Consider the following 19,378-nt stretch of genomic DNA (forward strand, 5'->3'; position numbering starts at 1 on the left):
GTGTCCCCAGCCTAGATTTTCTTCTCTTCCATTTGCCAATTTTATCAAGAGTTCCGAAACATTCACGAGATCGGTCACTGGGAACCACTTCCGGAGGCATGTAAGCTGATATGTTTGTGTCTATGTGATCAGCAGGGAAATTAAGCAAGCAGTGAGTTTTCTGTAGCCACTTGGAGTTCATCAAGAAGGAGAAAGCACGAACACCACTCAGCTGTATGTTAACTTCCTACAAACCTCGTTGTCTGAGACCCTCACGGCACGCTGGCCAGTGATGCTGGGCTCTGTCGGGCCTGCTGGGATACTGGAAAAAGAAGACACCTACCGGCCGCTGGCCCAACTTCACACCCTAAGAAGGAATTCTTTGTCCCAAATGCCCCCCAAATTGTTATCCTACCTCTGCCTGGACAGTTTAAATGAGAAGGAGCACACACTTTCTCGGAGGAGCCTGCCTCCCTTTGGGGAGCTCCCTGGTTTGCATGTAGGGTTTTACAATATTTCGCTTCCTATTGGTGTTGGCCTAAGATGCTCTCGTTTTGGGCTTCGGTTCCTGGCTTCAGTTGTCACAGACACAGAGCAGATCCCTCCACTGGGTCTTGGTAACTCCCCTGAATTGTGCTTAAGACGGAACCAGGAGCAAAAAAGATGCCCGTGAAGGCTCTGTGAGTGGTGGTGGTGAAGACAAGCAATCACTTGTTAATCAGGTGACAAGGAGGTGCCGCAGGAACGTCCCTCAGGTGTGGCAATGTCCCGGATATGAGCTGTGCCCTTCTGCCCAGTCTGTGTTTCAGGGGCAACATGGAGCCCCAGGAGCCATTCGATAGGAGCCTCCCAAAGCTGTTGTTCGCAGAAGCAGAACCTCCCTCTGTAACAGTCCACCCCTTACACCTCTAGCAGGTGCCCCCCAACCTGCCCCGCCCAGGGCCAGCCCCTTGCCAGCCCGTCTCCACAAAGGCCAGTCTTAGGGCTGCCAGCCAGGATTTGCTTCCTGCTCCAGCATTTCCTTGCAGCAAACCCAGAGAGCAGGCTTCACCTGGGAAGTGCCACAAAGAGAAGCGTTGGGAAGGACTCACTTAGGTATAAAAAAAGATGATTGTAAAAAGCGTTTGTTCTCTTTTCCTAATGAACAACTCCCCACATGAGCACAGCCCTCTAGTTTGGGACAGGGCCTTGGAGGCATCGGGATCTCATCAGAATCTGTACTCGATCAGTCCACGTGCCGTCTCTTTCCACCTCATTTGGATGCTCCCTTAATGAAACTGTCTTCCTTTTTCCCTGGGCGAACAGAGTCTCGCGTTTCAGAAAGGCATTTCAAAGGGAAGAACAGCGTGATTTACTGACATAGAGATGTCACTTCATTTAAACCTCTCAAATTCGATAAGGTGATGCCTCAGAGGTGGGGACACTGCTAACCCCCCGGTCCCCGCTAATGATACACGTCAGGCACACCGGCCGCAGGGCCAACCCCAACGATGGAAGAAGCTCTCCCCAGCCAGCATGCTCTGAAGGCCATGTGACCCATCTAACCCTGCCCCCTTTGCCAAGTGAGTTTTCCCAGCCCTGGGCTGGTGGGAGCACTGGAGCTGTGGGCTCAAATAGAAAACCGGTGCTCAGACAGTAGGATAATTTGCAATTTCTAAACAAAGACACATCCATCCCTCCCCACTCGCCACTTCTCAGGGAAGAGGTCAGTCCTCCTGCCCTGTGGCAGTGCAGTCTGGTTGCCTGTGACCCACCCTCTCAGATGAGCCCAGTCTGCTCTTGCTACTTAGAAAGGGATCTCCTTCTAGAAGTTTCTATGGGTGGTCTGGTCAGAAAACCAGGGAGACTTTTGCTTAGCAGTTTCCCAACAAGCAATTCAACCTGTGGCAACTCTGAAAGCAGCTGGAGTGTTGGTACTTGCCCTGTGGAGGGGTTCATGATGCAGCCTCCTTTGTCGGCAGCCACGCTGCAACCACAGCCTCGCTCCAGCGTGTCGTGGTTCATCCCGAAGTTGTGGCCCAGCTCATGTGCCAGGGTCACGGCGGCGCCAAGGGGGCTGTCCGAATGGTCCTCAAAGCAAACACAAGAGCACATGTATAGTTCACATCTCCTTGGCTTTTTCCCCAGCCCCTGTCCATCTCTGTCCCCCACCATTGATCTTTTGTTAACATTTGACCCAATCCAATCCCCTATAAGGAACAAAACATAGAGCCTCATTATTTAGTTCAAACGTAAGTCAGAGATGTGACCTATTTTATGAAACCAGCTCAGGGGCCCTTCTGCAGAGGAATGCACACATGTAGGACTCCTTATGTCTTTACATGAAATGTTCAAGGCAATCATCTCTATTCTGTTTCCTGTAGTCTCTTACAAAACATCTTTCTTGGGACACCTAGATGGCTCAAAAAAAGTACTATTTTACCCTAGACGGAGATGAGGCTGATGAAAAGTTGGGAGGGGAAGGATACTTTGTGACATTCTCAGTAAGACCTGAGCAGGGGCTACTGAGCGTCCCCCCGCCCCCCGGCCACCCTGCCCCATCAGCTTGGTAGAGAAGGATACTTGGAAAATTCACAATAATTCACCAAAAAAGCAAGCCACATTGAGTAATCTGTTCGAAGACTCAACTGAATTAAGATTATAATCCAGTTATGTGTCACTCTTGCTGGCCCTTGTTTTGTCAAGTCAATTTTAGAGATGGGTAGAAGCACCCTGATTCTGTGACGGTTGCTGCTGGGGGCTCACTCAACTCTTCGATGGGTTTTGGAAGGTGGTCTCTCCATTCAGGGAGCATTGTGTGGCCACTCCTAACTTAATGAACTACATGGATGATGTGGCTAAGTAGATATTAGAGATTATTATTACTTAAAATATTATTAAATTACTAAATACTAATTATTAAAATATTGTTACTTAACTTGATTTAGTTACAAACTAAAATTAGCTAATTACTAAAGGTGATTTGCAGAAATTGTGCCCATCAGTGGTCTTTTTTTCTTTCTTTCTTTTTTTTTTTTTTTTTAGTTTCAGGAATTTAGTGAAAAATAAATAATAATAATTTTTTAATTATATAAATACTATAATTTCAGCTAAATAAATAAATAATTTATTCAACTGGAATTTAGTGATAAATAAATATCTATTTATTTATTTTATATTATATTTATTTTATTAATTTATAATTTAGTGATTTTAGAATTTAGTGATTCATCACTTACCTATAACACCCAGTGCTCATCACATCAAATGCCCTCCTCCATGCCCATCACCCCTTTCGCCCATCTCTCCGTCTACCTCCCCTCCAGCAACCCTCAGTTTTTCCTCCATAGTTAAGAGGCTGTTTTGGCCTTATTTTATTTTTCCTTCCTTTCTCCTTTGTTCATCTGTTTTGTTTCTTAAATTCCAGCTATGAGTGAAATCATATGATATTTGTCTTTCTCTGAATGACTTATTTCACTGAGCATAATACACTCTAGCTCCATCCATGTCATTGCAAATGGAAAGGTTTCGTTCTTTTTGATGGCTGCATAGTATTCCGTTGTATATCACTGTACATCACTTCTTTTTCTATTCACTGGTTGATGGACATAAGGGCTCTTTCCATACTTTTGCTATTGTTGATAGTGCTGCTATCAACGTTGGGGTGCATGTGCCCCTTCGAATCACTATTTTTATATCCCTCGGATAAATACCTAGTAGTGAGTCATTGGGTTGGAGGGTAGCTCTATTTTTCACTTTTTGAGGACACTCTATACTGTTTCCAGAGGGACTGCACCAGCTTGCATTCCCACCAACAGTGTAACAGGGTTCCCCTTTCTCCACATCCTCGCCAACATCTGTTGTTTCCTGTGTTGATCATTTTAGCCATTCTGACAGGTGTGAGCTGGTATCTCACTGTGGTTTGATTTGTATTTTCCTGATGATGAGTGATGCTGAGCATTTTTTCCTGTGTCTGTTGGTCATTTGTCTGTCTTCTTTGGAGAAATGTCTGTTCATGTCTTCTGCCCATTTCTTAACTGAATTCTTTATTTTTGGGGTGTTGAGTGTGGTAAGTTCTTAACAGATTTTGTATACTAGCCCTTTATCTGATACATCATTTGCAAATATCCAGGTTGCCTTTTAGTTTCATTGACTGTTTCCTTTGCTGTGCAGAGACTTTTCATCTTGATGAAGTCCCAACAGTTCATTTTTGCTTTTGTTTCCCTTGCCTCTGGAGATGTGTCAAGTAAGACATAGCTACAGCAGAGGTCACAGAGGCTGCTGTCTGAGTTCTCTAGGATTTTGATGTTTTCCTACCTCACATTTAGGTCTGTCATCCATTCTGAGTCTATTTTTGTGTGTGGTGTGAGAAAGGGGTCCAGTTTCATTCTTCTGCATGTGGCTGTCCAGTTTTCCCAACACCATTTGTCGAAGATATTGTCTCTTTTTCCATTGATATTCTTTCCTGTTTTGTCAAAGATTAGTTGACCATAGAGCGATGGCCATCAGTGATGTTTCTAAAAAGGCCTGCCAACCACAGAGCAATAAAGGCACCCAGGAAAGAGATAAGAGGTTTTCCAAAACACTTCCAGGAAAGAGTGACCCTGAGTTTTGGAGAAAGCATCGTTCCTGACACAGATAATCTTTGTGGGGCCTCTTCTAAAGGCATGTAGATAAACAATTATACAGGCTGTTGCTCGCTACAGCTGTAGCTGACTCCTTCCATAGCCCCGAGTCTCACAAGAGAATAGCATATCAAGGGATGAAGTTATTCTTAGAATAGATGAAATTCCTAATAAATTACTTTGCTTAGATTTTACAGTTTCCTGTTGTAGGAAGCGTCACAAATATGTTTCAGGAAATCAATTCTCAAGAATAACACAGGTTGGCAAACAGAATGTAGCCAACCTAGGAATGTGAAGGGTTGAATTTAGCATGCTTTGGCACAAAATTCAAGGACTTCGTCCTTTAAAAATTATTCTTTATTTGATTTTTTTGTATTACTGAGTTTCTTGGGTTTGTTTTTAATTGCCAAATTGTTTTACATTCTTTCACGGATAGGTGATTATGAACAGAATATCTCGCAAGAGACCCTGATCAACAATTTACATTTCTAATAAGAAAAAAAAAAAAACCCTACTTCTTTTTTCCCCCCTATTTCTTTATTTATAGCATTATTCCCAAACCAAGGCTGTTCTAGTCCAGTTAGATACAAGGGCATGGCTTTAAGTTACTAAAGCCAATATTTGCTCCATCTTAAAAGAATGGAGAACCAGAAGAGGAACTCATCTCTTCAATTTGATTGGGATTCCTGCTTCCTTGCTACATGATTTCCTTCCTCTTAACTTGTGAGTCCTTGAATGGGGCATGGTCACATGAACACCCACAAATTTAATTTTAGAGACACAACAGGAGAAGTCTAGAAGTTTTAGGTCTGGTCAAGAGATAGATCTCATGAATTTTGTAGAATTAAAGGAGCTGTAGACTTTTGTCCTACGTGATGCTTCTCTTGTGTGTGGCGTAGACAAAGGACGTGTTTGCTGCCAGGTTGGTCAAACGTATTTCCTGTTGATTAATTTTGGTCTTGACTTGATTACCACAGCAGTACACATATTTGCCTATAGTTCCCACGTCCATTTTCACCCACTTAAAAAAATAGCCTTTTCTGTATGTATTTTTTTATTCTGTTCAGTTAGCCACTGTATAGTACATAATTAGTTTTTGATGTAGTGCTCAGTGACTCATTAGTTAAGTAGAACACCCAGAGCTCATCACAGCACATGCTCTGTGTGCTTTCAAAGAAGGAATCTTGATCAAGTGCTTGTATGGAAACAGAATGAGGGATATGAACTGAAGAAAGCCACTTAATGTGATCAGGATGGTTATAAAAATGTTTAAACACCCCAAACAGAAGAACCTGCCATACTTATAAGGAATTTAGTTTCAGCTCTAAAAAATATTTATACCCATTTTAAGTGGCAGTCAGTAGCCACTGACCATGGAACCATAAAACAGAAAATTACTCCCTCTTAAAAATTTACAGGCTGCTCTGTAAAAATACAGTCAGGATCTGACTTGAAATTAACCCAGCAGCAACAAAAACCAATCTTTCCAATGACTTCCATAGCGGGGATCACATATAGGGCTTGTAGGTTCAAAGAAAACCAGAGGGCAGCTCCTTCGAGCCAGAAATCCAGAGTGGGTGCCATCCTCCCAGACGGCCACTCTCGCTTCGTTTAGTGCCTGTTTATATGAATTACCAGTACTTACCAGAAAAGAGGAAAACATTTGTTGTGTATATTCTCTAAGAAGATTAGGTCAGGCACTATGTGGAGAGAAAACCATAGTCAGCAGAACCTTACTCCTTCTGCTCCTTAATACAATGGAGTACTCAGCCATGTTCTGTTTGCAAAAAATGTGGAGGAAGTCATGGTTTCTTAGAAGGGCAATGTTCTGTTTGTTTAATGGAGATGCCAGAGTAGACTCAGAATACCCCCTGTCTGAGGGCTGGGGCAAAGGGGACACTACATTTTCAGAGCAGGGACGGTGCCAGAATGAGGTGAAACCTCTTCTTTAATTGATAGAATGGAGCAGGGGTCCCCTGTGGGGCAGTGTATCAAAGCTATTTCCCTCTTAAATTCATAAGAAATAAGGCCTAAATATTCTTCCAATTTTGTTCCCTTTATAAACATGTAGAGCCCCAAAATGAAAAAAAAGTTATCCTTATAGAGCAACAAACCTAGGTATCTGCCTTCCAAGGTTAATGTTATTATGAAGACAAATTGGACAGCAGCTAGGAGGTCGAGCAAGCATTTGCAGTGGTAAATAGTTAAAAAGCTCAGACTTTAGGCTATTGGGGCTAGAGGCAGAACCATTCAAAATCATTCTGGTAGTAATGTTTGGTGAGACCACAGTCCATCTAAGAAACTGAGTGATGAGGGCAACCCCAGTGCCCCAGTGCCCTGGTTCATCTCAGTGCTGGCGGGGAGGCCTGGATTGGAATGATTTGACCAAAATCCCAGTTGAAACTTTTTCTCCATAAGAGGGGTAGACAGGCTTCCACTAAGTTATTTTTTACACACTCACCTAACTTGTGTATGACCTGATGTATGGTTTGGTTTTTATAAATAGTCCCTAAAATATTATGGGATCTAGAAGACCATAAATAGAGCTAGAAAAAGGTAGAGTTACATATAAGAAGCATGAAAGGTAATGGCCTCCTTTTACAAAGTTGGTAAAAGTAGAGCTGTTGGAGAAATGCAAGGAGGTGAGTGGAACATTGCCATCAGCCCCTTGGTGCCCTCGACTTACCATGACGATTCCTCCCGACTGCTCTGCGGTACACATGCTCATGATCGGTGCCATGCCAATGGTCGTCCCTTGGAAATAAACCCCACTGAGAAACAAAAAACAAAACAACTTTCTTAAATTAATATAGAATGAGGACATTTCCTAACATTAGAAATCATTTTGGCCATCCTTGCATTCCAAAAAGAAGAGCACGGACACGTGCAAAAAGGAAGAGAGTCACAGGGGGCATGTTTACAGGTGATTTGTGTCCTTAATTCCTCTCAAATGTATTTTGCATTGTGGTACCATAATCCCTTCAGATTTTTGTTTGCAACACTCAGACCATGACCAGTCATGACCTTTGTACTTATGAGTTGTATCCTGCCTATTTCCTATGGATTAGAGGGTCCTGCTCCTTTGAAACATGTGCTGATGGAAATGGTAGGAAGAGTCACAGAGAATCACTGGCAACTAAATGAAATGCGCATGGTGGTTTACTAGATTTTCTGTTTTAGCTGAACTTGGTTTCCTGTGAACCATTACAATTAATCCAGAAACCCAAACTCTTTCAAGTGTCTTGCTAACATAGCTGGCAACAATGATGGTGGTGGAGAAATGATTGATCCTCTGGAGCCCGTGCAGAATAAAAACCCACATCGGGAGGAAGCCTCCGCACCCCCGGAGGAAGGTTCCAGTAGGGGATATTGTAGCTTAGGTGCAGGCTTCCCCCCATGAGGATTCTTAATGTGGAGTCTAATGACATGAAGCCCTGTTTAATGCCAGTGCTCTAAATGTGACCCTCGTGCATTAAAAATGAAACATTGTTTGTATTTATTGAATCTCCTTTAAATGACTTACTCATGTTACCTTGACCATGTACATACATAGCCTATACATACTCTATTTGAAAAGTCAGTTATTTTGACAGTGTTCGATTGGACAAAAGGGAATAAGTCTATATAAAATCTTATCTGTGTATATATGTATATGTTTATCCTTCCATCCCTTCCTATCATACTCATATGTGCAGTAGTTGAGGTTATAGGTTTTATATTTACATCTATATAGACCATTTTAACAGATACAATTATATATATATACTATATATATATAATAAGAGGTTAATTTATTTCCAGATGTTCAAGTTGGACAGACTCCATTTGGGAAAAAGAATTAAAACAAAATACTCTGACTCAAAATTTCTAAAATGTACTTTAAGTAGTTTGGGATTAATCAATGCATAAAATATGAGGCAACCACAAATATCCAGGGTGGGAAAAAAAACAAACAACCCCATGAAAATGACCAGAGTAAATTATCAGGAATGCTAACAGCCTTAGTTCATACATAGGCATTTTCTAAAGTGAGGATGGGGTAAGAATGGTTTTTAACTTCCCTTAATTTTTTTCAAAGGTTTTATTTATTTATTTGAGAGAAAGAGAGAGAGAGAGAGAGAGAGAGCATGCACACAAGCAGGGGAAGGGGCAGAGGGTGAGGGAGAAGCAGACCCCCCCCAAGAAGGGAGTGGGGCTTGACCCCAGGACCCTGAGATCAGGACCTGAGCTGAAGGCAGATGCTTAACTGACTGAGCCACCCAGGTGTCCCATCTTCTTATAATTTTTTAAGGAACTAGATATAACTTGCCAAAGAAAAATGTCTGACCCCGAAGCTTCCAATTCAGTGAAATGAGCTGCATGAGAACATAGGAATAACAGCATCAACCGTTTAAGGGTCTTAATAAAAAGTTGGTCAATTTGGGGAAAATCTACTCCTTACCAATATGGATGATAAGAATTTTTTTCTTTTAAATATAAAGGTGTTTGAATATCTTTCCAATATATTATATTATAGCTCTACTTTCCCTCATTTTATTATCTTCATGACCCAATACTACTGTTGCCTTCTCCCAGCAGATTGGGAACTCCTGAGAGCAGGGAGGCTTACAGTGCTGGTCATCGCTATGTTCAAAGGACCTAAAACATACTTGCTTCCTGACTGGTGCTCAATACACACTGGTTGAAAGAACGCAGACCCCTAGGGTCCTCTGATCTAGAAAACCAGAGTCACGGCGAAATAGGAGGAGGAATGAACATTTCCTTTCTCCAGGCATCTGGCAATAATTATCCTAATGCATCATCTTTACATCTTGCATAAACATTTTTCACTAATAGTGAAAGAAAATGAGCTTTTTTTTTTTTTTAATAGCCTACTCAGGACATTTTATATTAAGACAAAGACTAGAAAGATTTGCAGAGAGGAAAATGTCCAGGTGATGAAAAAAGAATATAAAGACATCTCTTACAGGGATAGGTTTCCTCAGGGATTCAAAGGAAGGCTTTCCTGATGGACCCCCAGTTTGGTCAAGATCAGTGCCCCACTGATGTGGACTGGAAAGCACCCTGGTACAAGGTTCTGCAGTTTTGGGGACTGCCAGGTGATGCTAAGAGGAGAGGGGGGTTGCTGAGGTCACTCTTTAAGCAAAGCAGAGACAATGGATCCCCCTACCTGATGAGCTGGGCATTGTCATGTGATTTGCGAGGTAGAAGCTTCATCTTTCTCCAATCCAGAAATTCATGGAGGCTTGTGAACGGGTCCTGACTTATGGAGCATTTGTCGATGTCATTCCACACCTCCACACCCACCAGCACTATCCGAATGTTCAGGGATCTGTAAAACTGACCAAGACAGGCACCCTCTGGGGATCACATTCCTAAGAGCTCAAAATGCAGAGTAGAACATATTTGCATGTTTTGAATTTCACTGACATGGGTGAGAGAAAGATCTCTGTGCTCCCTCGTTCCTGCGGCACTGGAACTTAAGAAGTATTTGCAGTGTCTGATGCAAAGTGATGTGTTCATTGGGTTTCCAATGTTGTTGACCAGTTAGATGCCAAAGTTCATAGGCTTTTTGATGTCGGCCCTTACTTGTATGGAAGTACACAGTTCACACGGTTCACTGGCGATTGAAAATGTGCAGATAAATGTGTACTATCCCTAAAGTAGCTACATTATACCTAAAGACTGCCCATGAGTAACTACTGTGGGAAAAACAATGAGGGAATTAGGATCTTTCAGACTCTCTGCCAAGGACAATAATATGTTCCTTTAAAGCAAAATGTTCTACCTATGAGTTACTGAAAATGAATCTGCAGTAATTTTTCAACAAAGACTCAGACCTGGCTGATGCGATCACATTCCATCACTTATAATCTACCTAGAAGGTTTTAGTTAAATGCACAAATCAGTCTTTTGGAACAATAAAGCCATATGCAGAACCCTTCTTCTGGAACTCAGTGACCATCTTCTTCACAGCTGGAAGTTAGCTCACCAGCGGCATCACGGGAAGGATCTTCTAGAGGAAGTTCCTGTTTCATAGGCTTGTGAAATCAAGTTTCAGATATACACCAAAGCATCTTCTCATTGCATGTCTGTCTCCTGTCTTTATATACTCCCGACTTGACTTCAAACTACAGCCCTTTCTCCACAAGCAGATCATCCCGGGGTAGAGGTAGGAGGAGCAGCTCTTCGGATGGCTAAGGGATAGTCTGGTCTGGGACAAGATGACTGGTCAGGATAGAGGGAGGATCTACCCATTGCCTCCAACTCTCCCGCTGCCCGCCATGTGCATTACAACGAGGAGGTGGCTCTGCACTTGGGGCCCAGGGGGTGAGGACATGGGATCACCGGGGTGGTGTAAACTCTTCGAGTGCCCATGATGGGTGAGGCGAGATGCAATGGGCAATGGGCACGTCCTCATTTTCTGATACTCCAGGTAGCCCAGGAGAAAGATGTAGCAGCCCAAGTCAGGCTTCAGATGTGAGCTGGTCCCATTTTATGCTACACGCATCTGGGACAAGTAGCAAAAGTCACAGAGGCTTCTCATTGGATGGTTAAGTGCCATCCGGATGTGGCGAGTTAATGGGCCATATGGTCCCCAAGTCCGAGCATCTGACCCCCGTTCTGACCCACCGGGGGCAGGCTTATCGCTTCCCCTACCGATCTTCCCGCAGTCGTCTGGTGAGCCTTAGGTTAGCCCAAGGCTGTGACTGGAACGCACACAATGTCACAGAACGTAAGCTGGCCGCAGCGGTCCCTCCGGGCTTCAAGCAGATCACAATTAATAAGTTAATGAGACAATTCTCCGACCTACATGCAGCCCAACAGCTTGTTTTCAATCAAGAAATGCTTGCTCTGTGGTATGGACTTGCAACCTCCCAGCCCAGGCTTCCCGGGCAGAATGAAGCTCCTGGACTCTTCTGGAACTCTGGCTGCCCGTGTCCGGCTGCTGCCCTTTGGCCGGGAGACCACACTTTGCACTGTGTCAGGCAGAGGTAACAGTGATCAGGAGGCGGAAACGTCCGAGCTCCAGGGCCGAGGTCCACACCAGCTCGCTAAGCCCTAACTCAGAGCCAGATGCCCCGTGTGGGCTTCATGTGGTCATCTGTGAAGGGGACACTGAGTTTGCCTCTGACAAGGACGGTTGACTAAGGTCTGTAAAAAAGCACTGTTCCTTAGAGCTAGCCTCAGTGCTGGCCAACAAAGGAGCTTGCCGTGGAATGACGGGAGAGAAGCTGGGCGGGAGCCTGGCAGCAGCCTGCCCAGCCCATGCACCCCAGAATGTGGGGGTGCAGCCCGAGAGCGGCGGCATTGAGTCACCCACGGACACCGCGGCAATGGGCATTTGCTTAGCTCCTGCTGTATACCAGGCTTGGCCCTGGCACCGAGAACAAGGATTAGGACACCCTTGTCCTTGGCTCCCCAATGCTCAGAGGTCAGCAAGAGGATCAAAGCTGGGGACACTTAGCCACTGTGACAGTCCACTCCAACAGACTGAACTACCAAGAAAGGGCGCGAACGGGAGGTTCACAGGGTGCTGTGCTGAGGGTCAACGAAGCCTTTCTGGAAGAAGAGGGTCTGAAAAAAATGAGTAGAGGAAAGAGGAGACCCGGTGGGGTCCGACGCAAGAACCTGACCCTTCAGGCGACCGGCTTGGGAGAGGGGAAAGGAGACTCCCATGAGCTGGAAAATACCTGAAGAAATTAAATGCACAGAAGATAAGCCTGTTCAGAAGCAGGTCACAGAAGGTCTGTGCCAGTGAACCTGCCGCTGGTGTTAAGTTCTTACTGGATACGAAGTGGGACTGGTGGGAGGTGAAATGTTAAAGCGGCGAAACCTGGGCAATCACATACGTCCAGCGCTCTGCCCTGCAGGCGAATCAGGACCCGGGAGCGCCTCCTCGTTCCTAGGCATGAGCTTGGCTTCCAGCTAGGAGCATCGGACCTGCTATCCATGTTTTACTTATGGGGGGGGGGGTTTCCAGGATGCTTCAGAATGTCACCTTTGTACTCAATGACTTCCTGGTCTTTCAGTCCAGGATGTCCTTCTCCCTCTTCCTTTCAGGTCAACCCAGACAGCCAAGCAGTGGTTACTTCAGAATGGCCAAGGAGAGCCAAGCTTTATGCAAATGAGGAAGTTGCCACTGGAACCGTCATTGTTTTGGGGCCTAGATACTCCTACTTGGAGAGAGACAGAGGTGAACTTTTGAACATCTGCCAGAGCTCAGGGCTGGTCAGTTGGCAGACTTGGGTGCGCAGAGTATCTGGAGGAGCCCGGGTCCCGCAGCACGCTCTTCAGGGTCTGCTGGGGGTGGCTGGATGGGTGTGCTCGGCCATTCAGCTCTCTCTTGGCCAGAAATGCAAGAACTGCCAGGCTGGCAAACTCCATGGAGTCCATCAGGTCTTTCCTGAGGTATGTGGTCCTTTAATTACTAGTGCGAGTTAACAACAACTCCCCGATTGCCAAGGTACCCAGGCAGGCATGCCTTTAAAAGTTTCCCTGTGACTCCAACGTGCGGGCAGGTGTGCGAAGCCCTGTGTTAGAGGGAGGGCGGTCAGCCCCAGGCGGCCGGATAGCTTTGTTCCTCGGGGGTGCAGCTGGGGGGCAGCGGCTCAGACAGGTTCACACTCTCCTTTCAAACAGGTAAAGAGTGTTGCTGCTTTCCTGCCCCCGGGATTAGGGGTTTCCTCCTGGTCTGGATCACCTTTGCCAAGGGTGAGCTCCCAATCTCCTTATTCTCGGTGAGCAATCTTCCAACAGTTGATTGAACCAAAAGCCAATTTCCGTGTCTCAGGATGGTGGAGCCTATGTGTCACTTGTAAATGACAGCCTGCCCTCAGGGGAACTCTGGACACAATCCAGGGATACCTGGGTTAAGAGGCCTCTTGGGAGTTCTCCAGAGAGTCAGTTTCATCCTACTGGGGTTTTGGCTCTAACTGGGGAAAGTGAGACCCACCCCCCGCCCCCAACAACACACTGGGATTCTGGCCAGAAGAGAGCCTGGAGGGAGATGTAGCCCAAGGCCACCACAGTCCAGACCGTGTGCACTGGTTGGCATCTGCCGGAGCTGCTCCAGACTGGGAATTCTGTGCTCAGAGGAAGGGCAAGTCATTGTTCCAGCCCAGGACCAGAACCCGGTCTCCCTGCCAAGTCAGACGAGGTGTGCTCCATTCCCTCCACCCTGTTTCTAAACATTTACGTGCTTTGAATGATTTAATTACCCGAAAAAGAACTTACCTTGTCAACGTGATTAGCAATCTCTATTAATCGCTGCTTAACTTTTTCCAGATCTTTTCCTTGCCTCTGAAACTTAATAATTTTAAATGTCAGCATTAACAACAGCAAGAATATCAATCAAATCTCATCTTCCCAGCTCCTGGAAACGTGAAGTCTTAAGCTTCCCAAACCACCCGGGACCCTCCACGGCTTATGGTGAAATGAGTTCCCATCCTGACGAGTAATTTCTCCGTCTGGGGACTTTCTGCAACTCCTTGAAATTTGCCCAAGTCAAGTGCTCAGAAGACAGTAACTTCTGCGATTTTTCCAGCCTCATAAATGATGGAGGCCGTGACATGTTTTGGCAGAGAAAACAGACAACGAGAAGGCAGTCCAAAGCCATTTTTCATATCATCAACTTGATTTTAACTTCCTCAGAAATTTCCTTTATATTTGTTTTTTAAAAATTAAACAGTAAAAGTAATAGAAACTCATGGCACCAAGTCAAACAGCAAGGAGAAGGGGGAAACGTTAATGAATTCCACCTCTCCCCTCTCATCTGACCTTCCTGCATGGGAACGATTCTCTGAGCAACTCTCAAGCCGGTTTCATTCATAGGTGTCGGCTGATTTCCGGAGAAGAAGTTGCCTGACTCATAACTTGGACGGGAGGAAGGAACGAGTGCAGAGAAGATCGTCTAAAATGATGGTGTTGGAATTGGAAACTAACTGGAGAAAAATCTAACCCAGCATCAAAGCAGGCTTCAGAAGGTAGGGTTTTCTGCTGTATACCCCCGCGGCCTGGATTCTTCACTTCATTTTGGGTCAGGAGGGATGGGACAATTTTGCACCAAACTTTTCTCCCAAATGTGTCAGAATATATTCTAAAGTCATCTGCCATTTCCCCCAAGTAACTTCTTCTGGAGACCTTAGCTACAGAGTAGATCTGCTTTTCCGAAGTCCTGGTTTTTACTTGGTAATATCAGATACATTTACCATATTTGGTGCTCTCCAATACCAAAAACCACTTTTTTCAATGGGTTGTTGCAATGTTTTTAAGGGCTCATAGAATATGGAGTTAATCAGAACAAGTAATAACTTGCTACACATTTTTGTTTCTGTATTTATTTATTTATTTATTTATTTATTTATTTTAACCAACTGTACTGAGAAGTTTGAGAAAGTTCTTACCTCCCGGTTGTCTGCTACGATAACCAGCTCTACGTACTTGGTCATCTTGAGGGTTTCTCTTTTATGCTGCCAAAAGCAAACACAGATTTGATTTCCCTTCACACCTCTCTGGGGCTTCCAGAACACTGCCTGTATCTCTGGACCCCAGCACTTTGCCTAAGGGGAGACTATCTTCACCACCGCCACTGGCAGCACCCACCCTGTTCCCTCTAAAAGTTCATTTCCAACCCCAGCGACCTCTGTCAAACCTCCTGCGCATGAGTGACTGGTTTCCCTTTCCATATGGGAAATCCTTAAGAAAGGAATCCAGCAAGCCTGCTGAATCACCGATGGCGGGATCAGAACAAGTCAAGATCATTATTCAATGGAACAGGCACATGGCAAACAAGACAAAACCCTCTGGAACAGGAGCCAGCTGACGGCCACTCATTCGGGCGGCACGTGGCACAGAGCAGATCCCTCCAGAAGATGACGGATTCAGTGTCTTCTATGTGTTGCTTTCCCCTTTACGATCGAGTGTTGGGATTTGAAGAAAGTGAAAGAGAATGTATTTTGAGGAGAGACTGCATGACCCTTCTGGGGAAACACTAAATAGTCCCCTTCAGGCAGCTGATTTCTTGTGGCTGATCATGTAAACATCAAGTTAGGAGCAAAGGACGATGGTGGTCTGGAGACTAGGGAACGGCCAAGCGGATAAATGGAACAGAGTCAGGTGAAGAGGTGGTGCTAGGAGTAAAACCAGAAGGAAACAGAAGAGACAGAATAGAAAGAAACAGAGTCAAGAAAAAATAAAAAGACTGAACTATTTGCCAGGGGAGCAGAGGGCTGGCGGGAGGGGGAGTGGAACAGTTGGGAGGAATAAGGAAACTGCACATCAAGGGGTACGGATGGAGAAGATGTCGAACTCCCTCTGAACTAAAGGCAGCCTCTGAAGTGGGTTACATTTTAATCAAGTTTCCTCAAAAAAACATTTGCACTCTTCCATGAATTACTGGGAGAATCCCAAAGGCATTTTTAGGAGAAAAAGAGCAATTCATGGAGGGTGGTCTCAAAAAGCAAACATTAAAAACAAAAAACAAAGCCTTCTGTTTCTGCAATAAAATGTGGTTGGAGAAAACGGGGGCTGAGGTGGGCTTGGTCCTCGCCAGCGATGGCCTGGTTTCTGCGTTAACGGCACTGTTTCACGTTTAAAACTCTCATGCTCTAACCACGCTTTCAGACAAAAGCAAAAATGACTGAGGTATGCTTTGAATCAGCTTTCCAGTCACATAATCCTGAGGGACACATCTTTTATAAAACAAATCCCCGTCAGTCCGGGATCTTCTAAACAGAGTTTTACAAGAAAAATGTTTGTATCATAGCAGTGTTCCTGTTCACTGCTCAAACGTGCTGATTCATGAATTTAGGGATCCCTCAAGAAATCTGGAAACCTTATGGAGAAGGGAAAAATAAAGTACCAGGAAAGGTATAATATCTCATACTTTTACAAGGTTATGAGAAAAAAAAAAGTCAAGCTTAGTGACTACGTGTTGCAGGCATGCTTCCTGGTGATAACTGTACACTCAGAGAGGAAGAAAAATGAACCCCAGTGGTACCCTCTGGTGTCCCCAGAATGAGCCACCTTTGAAAGGGGCGAAGATCTTACCCCTTTTCCTTCTTGAGGTGTGAAAGAAGCTGATGTCTCTGTCTGTCCCCGCCCCACCCGCCGTGCCAACTTCCCGATTACCCGTGAACAGATACAGCTAATATACAAAAGAACATAGAGCTCTGTGGCAGAAAAAAAACAATTAATCTCCCCTTGAAAAACCCGCTGAAAGGGGCTTGGTTGTTTAGATGTTTATACCTTTCAGACCACGAAGGGGTGAAATAAATGACCAGGGGATTTTTCCAAGTGGCCTTGGATCATCGTTTAGAAAATACACAATTCCAGATAATGAAAACAAACACATGAACACAATTTTCCTGTCTCTGCAGTTTTCAGAGAAGTCCAAATTTTCTCATGAATTCAGAGAAATGCAAGCTCAGAGAGCAGCCTAACCACATAATAATAAAAATCCATGGGGGAGGGGCCGGCTCATGGCCGCGAACATTCATTCTTCCATCAGCGGCACACAGAGAGGCTTAAATTACCTCCACATGACTTCGACCTATCTGGGCTGTCCGGTTAAAAAAAAAAGAAATCATATTTAAAATTTTTGATATGCAGAGCAACATTTGAAACTGGTGGCTTGACTGAATTTTCATTTTTGGGGTTATAAACAAAAGCCCTTCCCCAAACAGATAGGAGCATTAGCGTCTGAGGATGGCCCAGCGGTCTCTGTTCCAAGGCGGAGACCGAGGCGTTCTCTGAGTCTTGCTCAAGAAGGAACCAGTTCCCGGGCCTCTCAAAGTCATCACAGCCAAGTTCCCAGAGACAGACTATCCCCCGACAGGCCGCAGCAGGAACTCTGGCACGGGGGCCTTAACCCAGCCCAACTCAAGTCAGAAAAGCAAGTCGAGATTAGGATTTCAATAAACGCTTGTCATGCCTCCTCCCTCATCTGGGCCAGACTCTGTATATCTTTTATGCACCCCACAGATATCTACGATGGCTCTCTCTGCGTGTTTGGCACTAGGTTGGGTGCTGGGGACAGACGGACAGACAAGAAACCCAAGGTCCTGGGCTCATGAGGCTCCCATTCCAGGAGGGGTTAGGAGACAGGGTGACAATAAAAAAAATCAATTAAATAAAGCTTAGTCTGTAGAAGGGGCAACAATAGACATAATCAGCATTGTGCAAGGAGAATAAAGATGGGGGCGTGTGATGAAGGCAGCTGCGGCCTGAGGATGAGAGGTCTGTATGTGTGCGGAGAACAGTGTTCAGGTAGATGGAACAGCAGCTGCAGAAGTTCTGAGGCTGGGAGACCTTGGAGTGTTGTGGCAACAGGCAGGATGGCTGCATGGTCTAGAGAGGGAGGGAGGAGTGTAGCTGAGCTATGGATGGGGAAACCGTGGCCAGGGCAAGGAGGCTGAAGCATCCTCCAGTGACCTGAGCGCAACGGGGAGCCCCTGCACGGAAGCACGCTGGCTGCTGGGAGAATGGATCATGGGAAGATAGTAGTGGAAGCCAGGAGTGAAGGTGATTGCTGGTGACAGTTTGGGACAGGAACCGTGGAGATCGGCAAACAGATTCCAGCCGGGTGTGATACAACCAGCAACACAAGAACCACAACAATGAAGCCGGGGCCCATGCTTCTGTAGGTGGCCAGATGAGCAAATTAAATGAATCCAGTTTGGTTTGATTTTCATCTGAGTGAAAAAGGGTCTCTGTCGGCCCCCGTGAGGCGGGGTGCCCGGACTCTGAGGTCACTTTGTGAATATTTATGAGCTGATCCCTGGTCCCTGCCTGCCAGGCCCTCTCCGCCGTCCTGCCACTGGCTTGTGCGGGGGTCAGGGGGTGGGGGGTGAAGTGCACAGATCACACCCACGTGGGATACGGCCCCTGGGGCCCCGCTGATGGGCGAGCTGCACGAGCAACCGGCAAGGGAGACAGTGAGCCGGAGGACGGGCTCCGCCTGACCAACCGAGTGCGAACAGGCACACGGGCAACATACTGATGTGGGGTCCGCAAAGCCAATGGCAGCAGCAGCTCTGTTACTCATTGATTCAGAGTTTCAGGGGCCGTAAGTGTCAACAGGAATCTACACCTGGACAGTTTGGAGGCTCAGCTCATGCGGAGGGAGGCTCGGAGCTCAGGGCCAGAGAGGCCATGGCACTGAGCAAGGTCTGGGAGGGAGCAAGCAGTCAAGGCAGCACAAGGAGCTGATACGGGCACTCGGGCAGGTGTGGGGCACAGGTGGTCGAGTCGAGAGGCGGCAGCCGTGCCCGCTAGAAAGACGGAGGCCACGTGGTTCCGGCCCCTTCCTGATGCTCAGCTCTGCTCAGGCTCGGCACGGGCTGTAGACTCCTGTTGCTGCTGCTCCCGCCGCCGTGACTGTCATCCACCGAACGAACGGGAGAGGCTGTCTAGGGATCGAAAGCCATCACGCAGGCCCATCGCAGAAGGGCCGTGTTCGAGGACACGCAGCAGCTGGAGCGAACCCGGCTTCCTACAGGAAGTATTGCCTTTTCCATTTGACTCATAATTACCCACGCTAATGGAGGGAAACCACAGCGCAGATAATCCCCAAAGAAGGGGTAATTCAAACATAATTTACATTTGCCTTTGGGAGGCATTATGTGATTTTTCTCCCGCAGTGAATTTCCCAAGCCTTCGCCTCTCTCTGGCTCAGGGCAGTGTTAGAATCAGTCTGCCTTCTGGCCCGGCTCCTTGATGGAGGGAAGGAGCGTGGCGAGTCGGAGGGCGGCTGAGCGGGGCCAGGGCACTAGGGAGGGGTGGGGTGGGGGGGA

At 46.0% G+C, this 19,378-nt stretch overlaps 1 protein-coding gene across 1 annotated transcript in view; it reads right to left on the minus strand.

Moving 5' to 3' along the window:
• The window catches only part of LOC111145085 (ADAM metallopeptidase domain 12), a 319,525-nt gene that overhangs the window by 61,840 nt on the left and 238,307 nt on the right, over window positions 1-19,378 (minus strand). Inside the window, exons 7-11 of the mRNA XM_022499714.1 lie at window positions 14,990-15,055; window positions 13,821-13,892; window positions 9,754-9,923; window positions 7,270-7,354; window positions 1,901-2,049 (exon numbers count right to left, since the gene is read on the minus strand). Coding sequence (XP_022355422.1) covers window positions 1,901-2,049; window positions 7,270-7,354; window positions 9,754-9,923; window positions 13,821-13,892; window positions 14,990-15,055 — 542 coding nt within the window. The remainder of the gene's footprint in view (window positions 1-1,900; window positions 2,050-7,269; window positions 7,355-9,753; window positions 9,924-13,820; window positions 13,893-14,989; window positions 15,056-19,378) is intronic.

This window comes from Enhydra lutris, unplaced genomic scaffold (assembly GCF_002288905.1).
Source record: "Enhydra lutris kenyoni isolate GAN:26980312 unplaced genomic scaffold, ASM228890v2 scaffoldscaffold12, whole genome shotgun sequence".
Classification (NCBI taxonomy): domain Eukaryota; kingdom Metazoa; phylum Chordata; class Mammalia; order Carnivora; family Mustelidae; genus Enhydra; species Enhydra lutris.